This window comes from Humulus lupulus, chromosome 6 (genome assembly GCF_963169125.1).
Source record: "Humulus lupulus chromosome 6, drHumLupu1.1, whole genome shotgun sequence".
Taxonomy (NCBI): Eukaryota; Viridiplantae; Streptophyta; class Magnoliopsida; order Rosales; family Cannabaceae; genus Humulus; species Humulus lupulus.
In genome coordinates, this window is record NC_084798.1 from 189,234,907 (window position 1) to 189,252,810 (window position 17,904).

At 37.4% G+C, this 17,904-nt stretch overlaps 1 protein-coding gene across 2 annotated transcripts; it reads left to right on the top strand.

The window, feature by feature from the left end:
• Nucleotides 1-804: 804 nt before the first annotated feature.
• Nucleotides 805-9,264, top strand: LOC133782850 (ubiquitin-like domain-containing protein CIP73). 2 transcript variants are annotated; one of them, XM_062222265.1, is made up of 16 exons: nt 805-1,053; nt 2,303-2,447; nt 2,975-3,092; nt 3,419-3,499; nt 3,739-3,857; nt 3,977-4,048; nt 4,419-4,589; nt 4,673-4,742; nt 4,838-5,007; nt 5,160-5,324; nt 5,416-5,487; nt 5,567-5,696; nt 5,816-6,223; nt 7,801-8,222; nt 8,421-8,531; nt 8,664-9,264. In XM_062222265.1, exons 2-16 carry the CDS (start codon nt 2,325-2,327, stop codon nt 8,670-8,672), a joined length of 2,241 nt encoding a protein of 746 aa, XP_062078249.1. In that variant the 5' UTR covers nt 805-1,053; nt 2,303-2,324; the 3' UTR covers nt 8,673-9,264. The 2 variants fall into 2 exon arrangements, with proteins under 2 accessions (XP_062078249.1, XP_062078248.1); XM_062222264.1 differs by having other exon boundaries at nt 806-1,053; nt 5,798-6,223.
• The last annotated feature ends 8,640 nt before the right edge of the window (nt 9,265-17,904 follow it).

Below are 17,904 nucleotides of genomic sequence, written 5' to 3' on the forward strand. Positions count from 1 at the left end.
CATTCTTCTAACCATTAAACAAGTCAAACAAAACTGAGATATTCATTAAGACAATTCATTTGTTACTCGTAAAAAAACAAACAATAATTACTTTCGGTTTTTTTACTTTCAGCTATTATGTTATTACTAATCACTCTATTGAATATTACTTACCGACATCAAAATATTACTTATATGCAAATGAGTTAATAGGAAATTCATTACTTTTACATACAACGTTATTTCTGACTACTTTTTTAAAAATTACTAAGTGATTCCTAAACATTACTTTCCCAATATCGTAAATATGTTTGAACACAATAATAATTTTACCTTATTGCCCTTCACTGTAGACTTTTTTTACTTGCAAATTACTGTTTTGTCCATACTTTTCAGACCATGATTCAATATTTTTTTACAACCGGTTTACATTACTGACTCATCAAGTAAAAAAATTTAATAATAAAAACACAAAATAATTTAATAGCTTGACACTTGGCAATTTTTTGGGTCCTACTTGTTGGACTAAGTCACGTGAGGGACTTGCCATTATTTATATGTAAAAAAAATTGAAAAATGTAAGATTGACAATATATATATACAATATATTAATTTTTAATAAAAATGAAATCTACTAATGAAATTTTAGGGTGAAAATATAATGCCCCAATAAAAATTCAATATTTTTATACACACGTGTGATTGTATAAATCTGTATAGACCAAAACTAAGAAAGAAAAAAAACAAAGGGGAAAAAGATACCATCTTTATCAAGTTTTGATTGTATAGTAATAGTTGTAGTAATTAGTATATAGTACTAGTATATAGAAAGATTGATCAGTACCATCGAAACATTTTCATCTCCCTTCCTGGTCCTGGGGCTCCCTCAGTCTTCTTCCTCGACCTGCCACGCGGAGAGACTGACAGAGGACGACTCAGACGAACCCCATGTCAGATATCATCAACACCCTCTCCGCAACTTTATACCACCACTAGTCTTCTTCTTCTTCCTCTACTTCATCGACCCTCTCTTTCTCTCTCTATTGTCTATCCCAAGCTCTTTCTCCCAATCAGGTTAGCTTGTTTCGTTTTCGATTTCAACTGCTGTTAATTGGTGATTTTTTATTTTTTGGGGGGGGTGGGGTTGTAGTTGATGATTTAAGTGTTTTGATTGTGAAATGAGACTTGAATGGTGGTTGTACGGATGTATTAATGTGTTTAGTTAGATGGGGTTTTCAGTATTGAAGGTTTTTGATGAAAGAGAATGGTGAATTTGATTGTGTTTGATGTTTATTTGGAAAAGTTTGGTCGAAGTACGAGGTGGGTATTGGTGAATTCTTGTCATTTTATTGAGTCGAGAAAAGGGTTTTCTTAACTAATCAGGTTTGTGAAGGTTGTAGGTGTTTGAAAGAAATACGCTTTGTGTTTTTTTTATTTGGATAAAAATGCTTGTGCTTGTTTAGTTCATTATCGAGTTGGACATTTATTATTTTGTTTTTATGCTTTTTGTTGCATATATGAAGAATTGTAACTGAATTCTCTTAAGTTTGGTATCAAATCCAATTAGGAGTCTTCTATTTAACTAACACCCGAGTTTCAAATTGAATTTGATTGCTAAATATCTTAATATTTCTACATATTTGAATACTGGAGATTGGATTTGTGGTTTGTTTCATCTCTTTTGATGCACTTGCAATTCTAAAGTTCTAAATTAACTAGGGCAGTTGTTCCCATTCTATTGGGTTTTGCTTGTGTCTGCTCTAGAATTGATTTGTTTTTTTCAATACATGTTCCTATGGTAATAGGAATATTGAGTTTTTGGAGAGACCTAGTATAGTTAGCTGATAGAAAGAATTATTGTTCTATAAGAGAGAACTTTTTATAGGAATGTATTTGATCAGCCGGATAAGTTATTACAATGTGGAAGTATGGCCCTTTGATTGTTTTTTCTAGAGTTGTTGATATATTTTCTTGTGTATATGTACCTTCAATGTGTCAAAGTATTTTCTTTTGTTAATAGCTATAAATATACATATATCCATATTTACCGAAAGGGAGCCTCGCCTTATTTTACTTCCAAGCTGTTATTCCCCTTATTTTTAATTTTTTATTTTGTATTCGAGATGTGATTATTTAATTGACTTTTCGCATATCATAACATTATATTTCATGCATCTTAAGTTCATCCTACATTTGTTTATCATCAGCTATGAACCATGAAGAAACATTTGATTAATATTTAATAACTCTCTTCTCCCATTCTCACATCACTTTAATGAAAACAGGAGTAAAATTCTGATTATTCTCATTTTGTTATTTTCAGGTATAAAGGTGCTCTTAAAAGAATGGCAAGCAAGGGTGTTGATCTGATTCCTGACTGTGATGCAGTTGAAGCATCTGAAGCTGATATCGAGATTAAAATTAAAACCTTGGATTCACAAACTTACACTTTAAAAGTTGATAAACAGGTTATGTCCTAATCACCCTTTGTGCAATTCCTCAAAAATCTAGTTGCAAGTCATAATGATCGACTCTTTAGTATTTAAAGAGACACTTTCTATCAGTATACTGATGACTTGACAGTTACTATCACTGAAAAAAGGAAAAGGAAAAGGAAAGAGAAGATGAAATTTAAGAAACATAGGCCTAATAATTTTACTAGCTACATTTCTTTGAATATACTTTCTACATTTCCTTGAATATGATCCTTCACTATTTGCAATTGGAAGGTGGGCTTGCATTTCTTGTTTGTATCATTATGCTTGTGGCAGCTTCAGATGACTTTCTATGATAGTATTTCAATTTAACCAAAATGAAAATATTCGGTACATCACACACATGCGTGCCAGCACTCACACATTTTTGTTCAAGTTTCAAAGCTTCATATTAACATTGGCATCTGGTTTACTTAATGGCAGTAAATTGTGTATGAGTAAGAGTAACAGTCAAGGGCTCAAGGCATTAATGTTATTGACATTTTGTTCTCATCCTGCAGATGCCAGTTCCTGCTTTAAAAGAGCAGATTGCTTCTGTCACTGGAGTGTTATCAGAGCAACAAAGACTCATATGTCGCGGGAAAGTCCTAAAGGATGACCAACTTCTCTCTGCTTACCGTATCCTCATTTTTAGATGTTTCCAACTATGAAAAAATTGGAGTTTCACTGTTATACTTCCTATTTGGATGTTTATAATTCGGTCACGGAGTTGGTTTTAATAGCGGCATTTAAAATCTTTTTAAATTGTATATTATATGTCCTGTCCTGTCCTGCTCCTTTTTTTTTTGGGTGATCCGTGTAAAGCCTGGTACACTGCTCTCTTACCAGAGATGTCTTACAAAAACCCACTTTACAGGAATGCCGATATCTGTGTGCTATTACTAATTTTATTTTTAATTGTTCCACTCACCCTTGAAATGACTTGTTTACTTAACAAGACTTAGATGTTGAAGATGGTCACACCTTACATTTGGTTGTAAGACAACCTTATTCAACACCACCTGAGGGTTTATCAAATCATCCAGGTTGGATATGATTAAACTTAAATCATTTTGGCAGTTGTAATTATTGCATAGCTTTGTGTCTGTTCAACTATATATACATTTTGTGACCCATTTTTATGAATCTTTGTTCTGAAATATTAACATCGCTTATCTCTAACAAAATTTTTTTTGACATCCCGAAAATGTTCTTTTAAAAAGAGAAATTTAAAAGAGTAGCATAGCAGATAGATGGATTAACTAACAAAGGTAACTATTTGCAGCAACTGATCCTGCTTCAAGCTCAAGTCGTAGTCACAGTACTCACATAGCACCCGGTGTAGTAATTGAAACTTTTAGTTTGCCTGTTCAAGGGGATGGAGCTCCACCAGAAATAAGTCGGGTGAGAAACCTTCTTAGTTGTAGTAGAAATAGTTTTGCTAAGATCTAAAAGATTTGGATCTCTATTGGTGCAGTTATATCTCATATTGATGAATTTATTTATTCTTTTTATGTGGACAGATTCTGTCTGCTGTTCTTGGGTCAATCGGTATTTCAAGTGTTGGAAGTGGCAGTGAAGGAATGGACAACAGGGTAAATATTAAACTTCCTAAGATGATCATTCCAGCCTGATGGTTAAAATTAAGTGTGTATTTTATGGTTATCAGTGATCATGTTTTATGATACATTTGTCTTTGTAATACAAGCATCAGTGATCATGTTTTATGATACATTGTCTTTGTAATACAAACGCCGCACACACAAACAAATAGGTGATAAATTGAACTACCTGAAATTTAAGGCATGCCTTCACTTGATGAAATGTGGGTGCCATCTTATAGGTGGAAGAAAGTATATTGGTATATACACATGATTATGCACTAGAACAGTTGTTGAAATCTGATAGAAACGTTTAAGTTTTAATCTTGATTTGCTTTTTTCGGGTGGTGATTCGATACTAAAGGAACATGGCCCTCAAAGATCTGAAAGAACTTCAGGTGCTAGTAGTTTATTAGATTCTCTCCACCTTCAATCTGATCAAAGTGGTGCAAGGATTCCATCTGATAGATCACATGGTATTGGTACCTTTGGACATTCATCTGCATTTTCTTTGGGGTCTCAACTGCCGCCTCATGTGAGTTGTGATTCTTTTGGTTTGCTTCATTTAACCACTTTTTTTTTTCTATTAAAACTAATTTTCTATTCTTGTCTTTGTAGGTAATTCCTGATTCCTTGACAACTTTAACCCAATATCTAAGCAATATGAGACGAGAATTTGATGCCATTGGTTAATATCTCTCACTATGCAAAGTTTTCTGCGTGATTCTTGTAAGTTATTCTGTGATGCATACTGATGGTATGGTTTCTACATTGTTCTGACAGGAAGAGATGGGGGAAATAGTCGTCAAGCAAGTGCATCCAATGCGTCTGAAGACACGAGTTCCCAATCTGCAACAGGGACAAGACAAGGACTTCCCACACCTGCATCCCTAGCAGAAGTCATGCTTTCTGCGAGACAATTGCTTACTGAACAGGCCTCAGAAAGCCTACTTGTGCGATCTCAACTCTTGCTTTATTTTCCCCTACTCCCTTTATTTCTTTTGATGGATTAATTAATAGAGTTAAAGTACCTATTAGTTTGCCTCTGTTTATTTATTGTATTTAACTTGAAAGACATTGTAATTCTCCATGCTATTGTTGCCAGCAACTTGTGAGACAATTGGAGAATCAAGTGAATGTTACAGATCCGTCCTTAAGGTTGAACACTCAGACTAGTACAATGAGAACTGGAGCGCTGTTTCATAGTCTCGGTGCATTTTTACTTGAACTTGGTCGCACAATGATGACATTGCGGTTGGGTCAAACTCCGGTGAGATTTTCCTAAATTCTATTGTCCTTTGTATGACGTACTGTCCACTCTCATACTATCTGACCTATTTTGTTATTCAACCTTTATACAGTCTGAGGCTGTGGTGAATGCTGGACCTGCAGTCTTTATATCTCCGACTGGTCCTAATCCTATCATGGTTCAGGTGACTATCTCAAGTTCCCTTCTTCACATATGGTGTTTAATATGAAAAGAAATTTGCTAATTCAACCAAATTTCTCTAGCCCCTTCCTTTCCAAGTTGGTACAAGTTTTGGTGCCATCCCTATGGGAGCTGTGCACCCTGGCTCTGGTCTTGTTAATGGTCTTGGAAATGGGCTCCTCCCTAGGCGTATTGATATACAAATACGAAGAGGTATTTTGTAAAAAAAAAAAATCCCATGCTATTCATTATTATCCATTCTATTTTTTCTTATTTGTATTTTAATTAGTTCAAATTTTCCTTCTAATTGTAAGGCTCGTCGACATCCGCAGCCAATGTTAATCGTCAGGAACAGGGCAATGGCCAGCAACCTTCTGGGCAACAAAATCCAGCAACAAGTTCTGGTGGAGAAAATCCTGTAAATCAAGGAACTTCAAGGGTCTCAGATACTCCTGGTTTTGCAGGAGAGTCAGCTGTACGGGTGGTACCACTCAGGACCATGGTGGCAGCAGTACCTGGTCCTTTTGGTCGCCTACCATCAGACCCGTCAGGTAATTCGATGGGTTTATACTATCCTGTTCTTGGAAGATTTCAACATGTTGCATCTGGGCATGTGACTGGTGAGCGAGGAACACAAGCATCTGGTGAGCATCATGCAGCTCATGCTACTGGCTTGCATCCTGAGCAGCAGTCTACAGAATCTGCAGCACAGCAGCGTGCAGGAGATTCTGCAAGAGATGGTAAGATCCAATTCAACATGTTAATGGAAAATAATTGTCCCATAAAAATTATGTGTGTGGTCATGAACATCTGTTTCGGTGGAGTAAATTTAAATGCGGACAATAATGACATTTAAAGCATCATTATTTCATTTTGATGACCCTTCGTATTCTATAGTAGCCCTTTTTTTATTAGCTGGGCTCCTTGCCTCCCTACAATGTTTGAGGAACTGAAAACTATAGCAATTGCTATGTAGATACCTAGAAAGGAAACCTCAAATTTTATGGGGGTTAAACCATTGGTCTGATCGTTTGAGCTAAAACTGTATTTTTCTATAGTAAACATTTGGAATTAATTATTACCTTATTGGTCCTTAAACTATTATTGAAGTGCATTGTATTAGATTAGATCTAGTTCTTGAACTTTAAATTTACAGTATTGGTCCTTAAAACTTACTAAAAAGTGTCAAATTAGTCCCTTTCAACATATTTTTGATAAATATTTAACAGACACTAAAATTAGAATCTTTTTTTTTTTACTCCTTATGGGATCTATCTAGAAATTTGCTAGTGTCTCCCTTCCAAGTATTCTAGGGTTCATTCAGTGCAACATGAAGTATTTAAAGAAAGAAAGACATTTTCGAAGTTTGAGGACCAGCACTACAAATTACTCATTGCATAATTTCTATCGTGCCCTTAAATTTGAAGGAAACTCGACATGATAAGTGACTAGTTATTAACAAAAAAACAATTTTAAATGTTTAAAGACCTTGACATGGAATTTTAAAGTTTAGGGCCAAAATGAAACTTTACACACTTATATAATATAAAATGTGTCTATATAGTATGGACTAACAACATATTTCAGTCAACCTTTTATCATTTATCATTACTGGTCCTGTATTGTAAAGCTATAGTGTTCACCAATCCTTCACTATTCTGACCTACCTATCATCAGGCTATGTTTGCTGCATACTTTCATTAGCTTAAGGTGATAAGAGCAACCGTTCTTTACTTGCTTTGAACTTCAAGGACTTGTTCCTTTCGTTCCTTCTTCTTCTTGTTCTTTTTTTTTCCTTTTGTACATTGATTGTGCATTGTGTTTAGTTTTCTTACTGCTTATTGCATAGTTGGCTTCTAGCCAGTTCTTTAAATTTGACCGTGTAGTTGTCAGTGCTCATTGTTAGGCCTCAAATATGGTTAATATATCAGTCACAAGAATAGATTTAGTTAGGCTTAATGGGCTGAGTTTTAATATTTGTATTTCCCTTAGTGGCTGAGCTGTATTTGATTAGCTGGGATTGTTATATTTCGTGAGTCCTAGAGGGTGTGGCTAAGTATAAATATTAGATGAATCTCTCTAGGAACAGATCTGATTATTGTGTTGTAATAAGAGCAAGTCTCTCTGGGGAGAGTTCCAAGCCTCTCAAATTTCTTGGATATTTGTACTCCACTCTTGATATCAATGATAGACTTCTCAGAGGTTATTCAGGAAAGATTCTTTGCAGTTAGTTCCTATCACTCTTCCGACCTTTGCTCTTGGCAATGATATGTTTTCTACCATGCTTTGTGATGGTCCATTTCCTTTCACTTGGCAGGACCCGTACCAACTCCCAACGCAAGACAGCAGGAGTCATTGAATGCACGCAGTGTTAGCATCAACATTCTGTCTGCTGGTGGAATGCAAAATAATGCTGATTCTGATAGACAAATCCCCAGCAATGTTATGCAATTTATTAGAAACCTCTTTCCTGGAGGTGAAATCCACGTAGAAGACGGGAGTTCAGAGGGAGCAGCTGCTGGTTCTTACCCAGATCAGGCAAGAACATCTAGTGGTACTCAGAATGAACCTGAACCAGAAGCAGAACCGAGGCCTAGTGAAGAAGGAATATTTTTTTCCAACCTTCTTCGTCAAATCATGCCTGTAATATCTAGACAAGCTGGTTCAGAATCAGACACTGTCCATCCAGAACAGGCTAGTGCTTCTGAGCTAGTAACTGCTCAATATTCTTCCACCCAGGTTAGTGCACTTTCTCTTTACCATTATGGAGGCTTTATGTATCATATCAATAGAAATCCTTTGACAAAGGTATATAGAATCTTCACGCTGTTTTTTTTTCTTACTGGCCAAATGGTATCAATTCTGGGAAGTTGCAAATTTGGATCGATCTATATAGCTGATATAAAAAAAGCAAATTTGAAAAAAAGTGTTTTGCAGGCTGAGGCTTCTAATGCTGGGACATCACATCAGGCTGAGAACTCTACCGTGGGGGCATCACGTCGACATGATGACTGTGAATCAAGCTCTCCAAATTCAAAACGACAAAAGGTGCTGGGGATGGAAATTCCATATTTTATAAGCCTTCATTACTATACTTTTTAATACCTAAATCATTCCTTTATTTTATATTTTATGGATTTATCAGATTGTGAAATGGAAGTATGGTTTTTCTTGATGCAGATGGAGTAGCGATTCATTATCGGAGGGTCTAATAAAATCTTCCGGTGGAGTCTGGTCAATCAAATGCATGTTTCGGAAAGACTCCTTTGGCGCAGGTGCATAGCAGCAAACGCAGTGTGTCAATGTACTATATTTTTGTGTTTTTCACATCAAACGGGACAGGACAGTGTGACATTTCTCAAGTTAGCAACATACCCTTTGGAACTACATACTTAGTTTTCTTTTCCATTGTGACATTTCATTATATATTATTTGTACTGCTTGGTTTCATTGAGCTGAAAGTAGTGCGTAATTAGTATCCATTTTAGTGGAAGCTCTACAATTTTCTTTTATGAGAGACACTGCGTTAAAGCCTAGAGGGGTCTTGTCTGGTTTCCCAGTTAAGAGAGCATTTTCATTGTTACACTCATGGTGGCACAATGGCACCTTGTAGACTTTGAGCAAGGTCAAGACAGGGAAAGCCAAAGCATAACCTGTATGTGTATGTGGGTCTTCTCCAAAAGAAATGTATAAAGAAATATTTAAGGGATTTGGAATTGGTGGTTTACCAGCCCTATTATTATTAGTAAAGGGACATGAAAATCTGTTGCTTTGTTTTTTATTTTCTTCTCCATTAAACTGGTTTTTTGTTATATGACCAGAAAGTTTCTTAAGGTTTTTACTACGAACAAGGTTCCATTAGCATATATGTACTTTGCTCCTTGTACAATTGGGCATGATTTTATTTAGCTACTATATGCAACTCATTCTTTCACAGAAAACACCATTTAGTACACTGTATATTATAGACTTAACAAGCACTTGAACAACAATAGATAGATAAACATGTACAATGTATGTACATATGTTATTTGTAGGTGTGAACGGCAGAGTGTAAGAGATTGCTACACATTTTTGTATGAAACCACACGTAGTTTTTATTACATAAACTATTCCCACGTTTGAGTAGTGTAATTGAATTAAGGGTCTATACCTTTTTAGAACTTGTGTCGTCTCATTATCTGTTTGGACCCTGTGTTTTGACAAATTATTTTTTAGACCCTGTGTTTTTTAAAATAGTACAAATAGATTCTTAAACTCGATTTTGATCAAAGTTTTTTGAACTAAAATTACAAATAATTCATCAAACTAACAATTCAGAACAAAAATATAGTCATTCTGCCTAAGAACTGTGTTGTTATATTCAATTTTTTGTTCATCAAAATCAAATTTATGGGTCTATTTGAACAATTTTACAAAATACAGGGTTCAAAATTTTTTTTGTCAAAACACAGGGTCCAAACAGGTAATAAGGCAAAATACAGTGTCTAAGAATGTATAAACCCTTGAATTAAAATATATATATAGTAAAATTATAGAAGAATATGAACGAGTTGATCATTTGTCAATATCAAATTTGAATGCAAAGTAATAGTTTTTTTTCTTCTTACTATGCAAATATATGGAGAGAGGAATTAGATAAAATAAAATTATCATAAGTTTTTCAATGAAATTAAGTTATCTCATACTAGAATGATTATTTAGAATTAGATTAGTGTGTTAATTACATTATGAAATTTATCTAATCATTTCTAATCCAATTATATTCTCTAAATGTGACCTATGAGAATATGATGAGTGAAGTACAAATACAAATGGAAATTTGGGTATTTATGCATAATGTAGGTGCATATATAAAAAAATATCATTCTTTATCATCATTCCAAAATAATGCTACTATTTGTTTGGTTTCAAAAAATACCCTTATCATTTTTTTAGCCTCCATCCCTCTTCTCTCTCTACTCTCTCTGTCTCTCGGGTCACATTTATTCTTTGAAAAAACGTCTACAACTTTGGCATTTTCCTCTATTTTTTTCTTCTCCCTTAATACCTTAATACTTTCATTAGCTTAAGGTGGTAAGAGCATCCTCCATAATACCTTAACCAAATGTATAGTTTTGTTCCTCAAGACCTTGTCATCCAGGATCTGAACTGGTCGCTCCTCATAAAAATTTGTCTGTAACTCTAGATCCTCATAACTCAACACATGAGTTACATCTGGCACATATTTTTGAAGCATCGAATATGGAATACATTATGAACCCCTAACATCGATGGGGGTAAAGCCAACTTATTGGATACCTGGCCAATCCTCTACAGGATCTCAAAAGGTCCCACAAACCTAGGGCTCAGTTCGCCCTTCTTCCCAAACCGCTTTGCTCCTCTCAAAGGTGAAACATAGAGGAGGACATAGTCCCCAACTTGGAACTCTATGTCTCTATGCTTATGTAACGTCCCAAAATTACCTAATAAGGCTTAAGGCCTTGATTAGGGGGCTGGGATGGCAATATGTGGAAATATATGTTTAATTGCTATATTAATTGTTAATATGTGATAAAATGACTAGAGGTGCGTATTTAGGGATATTAAATAATCATGTGGGCCGCTTCTTATTAGAAGGGCGACTGTGGTAATTTGGCCCGTTGCGGGCATAAATGTGTGTTTATGTGCATATATGTGATATATGTGAGAGACCACATTATTATGTGTGTTTATTTGAACTATTCGACACGAGGCGATCCTGGGGAGCAAGTTAGCGGGAAAGTCACAACGTGACCCAATACTTGACTCAGGGTGAGTCAAGGGGTATTTTGGGTATTGGATAATTAATCGGGTTATGAAAATAAATAATTGGAGATATATTTGAAGTTAGAGAGTTTAGGAGGGAATATTGGGGAAATTTACCATTTTGCTCTCGGGGACGTTTTTGGTACCCCGAGCCTTGGGATTAACTTAAGTGACTTAAGTTAGAAACAAAAGACAAAAACAGAGAACTTTGCCTAAACCGACCCTTTTTTTCTCTCTCCCACTCTTGTTTCCTCTAGACACTTCTCCAAGGGAAAAACTTTGAAGCTAAGTGGGATTGTTGGGCTAGAAGTCACAAATTGGAGCTCTAGACTTGAAGATTAGCTCAGTATTAGCTTGTGAATTCAAACAGAAATTGAGGTAAGCTTTGAATTATGATTTTAGCCATTAAATTCTATAGTTCTTGGCTGAGTTTTAGTGTTTTTGGGTCTTTGAAGTTAAAGATTGAATTGGAGATTTGATGAGGTTTTAAGCTAGCTTTTTGTTGGGTTTTGTTGCTGGGAACATTTTAGAGCTACTGTGATAGTTAATTTGTGTTGTTGGATTGATTTTGAGTTAAATTGGCTGAGATTTGGCTGTTGAAATGGGAGATTTTCTGGGTTCGAAGGGGTCGGGCCGCGACTCTGTTCTTGGTGAGCCGCGACCCTCTAGAGCAGATGGGAGCCAGGGAAGGAGGGTGGGCCGCGGCGCCACTATGGCTGGGCCGCGGCATGGGGGCAAAGGGCCGCAACTCTTAAGGGGTTTTTGGACCCCTAGAAGGTTTTGAGCGTGGGAACTTAACCTTAGGGGCTCAGGATTGTTTCCACTACCTGGTTTGGTGGAACCCAAGGTTTCGAAGGCTAGGACTTGGTCCGGAAGCCTTTGATCACTTGATATTAATAGAATCCTATTTTATGGTTGTGACTTAGGGTATCGCTAACGGCTCGGAACTGGGATCGTGCTCGAGGGTCGTTCTTATTTACGCTTGCTTGGACTTAAGGTAAGAAAACTACACCCAGAACGTGTTGTATGTGATTAGGGCTTGGGCCCTAGGATTGGTTATGTTAGGCTATTTTTTCTAAATGCTTGTTGATAAATGCTTAAGTTCTTATATTTGTTACATGAATTCTATAGTTAGGGGATGTGGCCTCGTCATGTGAATATGTTTAGTATTATAGAAATAGTTATCCAATGGGATTGTATGATTAGCATGAATGTGTGCTTAATTGTCAGGATGTGCCTATCCACATTTGTTTCCTATAAGTACGGTATGTAATCCTGGATCAAGGCTTGACTTATAAGTCAAGGACGGCAATAGCGTGTTGTGCGCTGGTCGAGAGGCATTGGCCTAAACTAGCAACGTACTATTACGTTGATCGACTCTAAGGTTGAAGATGAACCACGAGGGTTGGGCTAGCTCTATGGCTAGTGAGATAGAGCTAAGGGCGAGGCCCCAGGTGACTCTATGGTTATGTAGCTGGGGCATAGGCCCGAGGGTTGGCTTAAAAGCCAACTGAATAGGGCAACGACCCAGGTCGATCCAATGATCGTGTGATTGAAATAAATGACATTGGATATGAATTAATGCTGTTGATTATTATTGAATGGTTATTTAAAGTTATATTCTCTATTATTGTACGTTCTGTTTTCTTGCTGAGCCTCGGCTCACGGGTGCTTTGTGGTGCAGGTAAGGGAAAGGGAAAGCTTGACCAGCCATGAGTTGGAGAGCTTTGGTGGCGGCGTGTACATATGCGGCTGCTCGACCATCACGGCCGGGGTTATCTCAGAGGAACTAGGGTTATAGCCCTGTTTTGCCGCTTAGGCCGGCTAATGTAACTTTTGATATGTATTTCCCATTTTTAACAGTTGTGTTGTAATATTTTGGGATCCCATGTTATATAACACTTTTGGAATAAAAGTCAATGGTTCTTTGACCAAAATTTTTAACCCTAACCTTTGTCACTAACCTTAGTTACACGATTTAAGCCAAATGATCTGATTAGCAGGTCTGACACAATTTTAAGTACACAATGTAACGGTCCTGGATTAGGGTGTTACAGCTTAGGATTAGCGTAACTATTCTGTCTACTCTGTGAAGCGAGCATTCGAGCTCTAATCTTCTCGATAGCCTCATTGGTCCTCTGAACTGCTTCAAGACCCAAGTATTTTCTCTCACCCATTTCATCCCAATGGATGGGTGATCTACATTTCCTACCATACAACATCTCATATGGAGCCACTCCAATAGTCGATTGATAGTTGTTGTTGTAGGAAAACTCAATCAACGACAAATACTTACTCCAGGACCCTTCAAAGTCCAGAATGCATGCTTGCAGCATGTCTTCTAATATCTTAATCGTCCTCTCAGATTGTCTATCTGTTTGAGGATGATAGGTTGTACTAAACTTCAGTTGTCTACCCATAGCCTTTTCTAGACTTCCCCAAAACTTGGAAGTAAAGATGGGGTCCCGATCTGACGCAATAGACTTCGGAGCCCCATGAAGACGTACAATCTCCCTGACATACAACTCAGCATACTGATCCACTATAAATTTTGTCCTCACAGGCAAAAAATGGGTTGATTTGGTATACCGATCCACAATCACGCAAACTGAATCATGCTGACCCACGATCCTGGGTAATCCCACTACGAAGTGTATAGTGATTGCAACGCCCCAACTCCAGGGACCGTTACAGTGCACATTGCAAACAGTGCTAAACTCGCTAATCGAGTCATTTGGCCATAAACATGTAACTAAGTATGATTAGCGGTTTAGGGATTAAAAATTTTGGTTAAGATATAACGTTTCACTAGAACGTTTACTGTATACATTGAGATCCCAAAAATATAATTTAAAGGCCTATTATAACAAAATATTTACAACCAGCCGATCTAAGCGGCAAAACAGGGTTTAGCCCTGGTTCCTTTCCTTCAAACTTCGCCTGTGGCGGTCAAGCAGCTGCATATGTACACATCATCACCTAAGCTCTCCAACTCAAGGATGGTCCAACTTTCTTTTGCCTTTACCTGCACCACATAGCACCCGTGAGCCGAAGCCCAGCAAGAAAACTCATATGCTCATGAACAGTCATATCATGATATCAAATCATATCTGGCATGCCTAGCAAACATAACTTTATTCAAGCATGCAAATAAGTTCAAACAATGTTGGGGCATCCAAGATAAGAAATCCCGCCCTTTTTGATTGGATGACTATCAAGTCAATCCTAATCAGATGAGTGTTTCAACACTTGAGGTTCTAGAAAACCATACTGAGTGATTGACAAGCAAGTCACTAATTTAAAGAGAAAAGTGGTTGCTAAGTAAGCCACTAGCCTTAAACAGAAGAGTGGCTGCTAGGTAAGCCACTAGCCTTTCAGATGAGTGACTGATAGGTAAGTCACACAAGCGCTTATATTATTCATCGAACTTGAGGTCGGTCCGGAATTAATGCTCTTTGAGTCATTCAATGTAGATATCGATTAGATCTAATCTTTGTTGGCTTACGTTGAACACGCTAAGGTCGTCCTAACTTATGAGTCAGCACCGTGTGACCAGTGCCCAGTACCACTGCCGAACCTGACTAATGAGTCACAGCTTCACAATTGATACTAACACCTTTGCCAATTCTGACTAATGAGTCAGTACTATGCACAAGTAAGCATTGCCACCAAACACATGTCATATGTCGAATATTCAAACGTAGGGCATTCAACATGCTTACTTAATAGTTGCTAGCATAATTATGATCATGCACAAACACAGAGACTCAAGCTTTGATCAATCTCATAATCATCATTCATGGCATGCCCTAATCACATGTTTCTTGTGCATCACATGCATCACACTTAATTATACAACATGCCTCAATAATAACCATATGCAAATGAGCAAGATTGCCAAGCATTCAATATGCTATCAATGTTTACATTTAAACATCCAACATGCATAAAAAATAACCATGCATGTTACACATGGGGTGCAGTTTTCTTACCTTCGGTCTAAGCACAGGTTACCAACAACCGAGCCACAAGAACGATCCTGATTCCAAGCTTCTAGTGATAACCTAGTCACAACCACCAATGGTGACCCAATGAGTTCAAGTTCTAAAACCAATCCTTGAATCAAAACTTAGCCTCCAAGACATCAATCCTCACTAATCCGGGTAGTAGGAATGATCCCGAGGCCTAAAACCATGTTCCCCGGGTCAAAACACGCAAACGGGCTCAAAAGCCTGCCTGAGCTGCGGCCCCCAGCATAACCTGAAGCAAGCGCCGCGGCGCCCAACACCAAGGGTCACGGTGCCCAGCAAGAACAAAACTGGGGCACCTGCTTCATCGAGCTAGGGCCGTGGCGCCCAAGAACAGGGCCGCGGCCCCCAACCCCGAGCCATCCCCAAACACGATTTTCAACTTCCCAAATCCTCCAAAAACATGCCTAAACATTCCCAAATCATCAAATCAAAGTTCCAAAACCATCAAAACCTGAAGCTCAAATGAACCAAGAACTCAACGATTCACAAAATCCAATTCAAGCTTAAAACTTTTAAAAACTTAAAACTTGAATTACCTCCGATTGAGTTGTTTTCAACTAAATCCTCCGACTAATAAGCTTCTAATCTTCCCTAGGATTGCTATGCCTCGATCCTCGCTTGAATCCGAGTCCTAGAACTCAAGATACCTTCGAAAACACGATCGGGAGACGAAAATGGAACTTTTAGGGAGAGAGAACGTACAGAACGTTCTTTTTATTTCTTAAAAGTTTACTTCAAGCTTAAGTAGCTTCCAATAAAACCTAGTGCTCGGGGTCCCGAAAACACCCCCGGGGATATTATAGTCAAAACTTCCAGAATTTCCCCCTGATCTTACTAACTCCCAATTTACCACCAAATATTAATTCCCATTACCCAATAACCTGGTAATGCTCTAAATACCCCTTGACTTACTCCAAGTCAAGCTTAAATCCCGTTGTGACTTTCCCACTAGCTTACCTCCTAGGATCGTCTTGTGCTAGGTAACCCTGACATAACCAAATAATAACAAAGCACCACGCCCATTTCACATATATGCCACGAAATGGCCAAAATATGGAAATCACCCAATTAATCACAAATGGTTTCACATGCATATTTAATACACCTAAACATGCATATTATCATTAAATAACACAGTAAAGCAATTATGGCCCTCCCGGCCTCCTAATCAAGGTCCTAAACCTTATTAGGAAATTTGGGGCATTACAATGATGTCCTCCAATTTCCATTCAGGAATACCCAAAGGCTGCAGTAGCCCTGCTGGTCTCTAGTGCTCAGCTTTCACATGATGACATGTTAGGCACTTAGCCACATACTCAAGCACGTCTTTTTTCATCTCAGGCCACCAACATAATGACTTCAGATCCTGATACATCTTTTGTTGGGAATGGTGCCCTTAAAGCAATTATAGTGGATAAATGATTTAGTGAAATAAATGAATGAATTAAATTATATTGTATATATTTTATGTCCTATATTATTCTTGATAATATTAAGAAAATATCACCAAATTCTTAAGTTCATCTATGTGGTCTCAATCTCATATTGGTATGGGAGGATCGAGATTGAGATAATGAACTTAAAATAGTTCGCAGTAAACTAAAGTTATGAAATCTTTAGATTAAATACTGCTAGTACGGTGTAACGACCCAAAATCACTAATAAGGCTTAAGGGCTTTGATTAGTGTGCCAGGAGGGCACGAATGGTTTATGTGTGAATTAAACAGTTTAATGCATGATTCTGTGTTAAGCATGCTTGCATGATTATATAAAATGCATGTGGGCCCCCATTTGGTCGATGAGGGCATATTTGTAATTTTAGCTCGTTGAGGGCATAAATGTGATATTTATATATACTGTGATTGATACCACATGGGAGTGGTGATATAACTGTGATGCGCGACCCGAGATGGTCCTAGGGAGCCGTTTAGGTAGAAAGTCACAACGGAGTCAAATACCCGGCTCGGGAGGAGCTTAGGGGTATTTTGGGAATATTATGATGTGTTTGAGAATTCTTGAGTAAGGGGTTAGTAGCTTATTAATAATTTTGTATGTCGGGATTAAATGTGGATTTATAGGAATATTTGAGGACTTAATGGGATTTGGGTGAAATGACTAAATTGCCCTTGGAGGCACTTAAGGATTTAAATAAGCTCAAGGGTATTTTGGACCTTTTGCAGCTGATTCTAGGGGCATGTGGAAGGGAGTTAGAAGGAAATAAACAGAAGAATACTCTCAGTTTTTCTCTCTTCCTCTCCCAAACGGTTCTCTCTCTCTCTCCCTCTCTAAGGTGTTGGTTTTGGAGGATATTAGAGTAGAACTCAGGAGCATAAAGGGTTTAGTTAGGATCAAAGGTAAGTCTTAATTCAAATCTTGATGAATTCTTGCTGGAAGTATTGAATTAGTGAGCTGAGTTGTGTTTTATTTTGTGGGTTATTGAAATGAAGATTTGGTGAGGTTCAACTTGGGAATCAAGAGAATTAAGTTTGGAATTTGATTGGGAAGTAGCTCAAGGTCGAAATTCAAATTGAGGTAAGGGTTTCATGCATCTCTGAAGTTTAATCTGGTGTGGTTTAAGTTTTTGAAAGGGTGGTTTAAGTTTT

Coding starts and splice junctions, on each gene's coding strand:
- LOC133782850 (XM_062222264.1), top strand. CDS start 2,325: ATGGCAAGCAAGGGTGTTGATCTGATTCCTGACTGTGATGCAGTTGAA. Junction 4,743..4,837: donor ACGAGAATTTGATGCCATTG/GTTAATATCTCT, acceptor TTGTTCTGACAG/GAAGAGATGGGGGAAATAGT. Junction 5,008..5,159: donor AGGCCTCAGAAAGCCTACTT/GTGCGATCTCAA, acceptor TATTGTTGCCAG/CAACTTGTGAGACAATTGGA.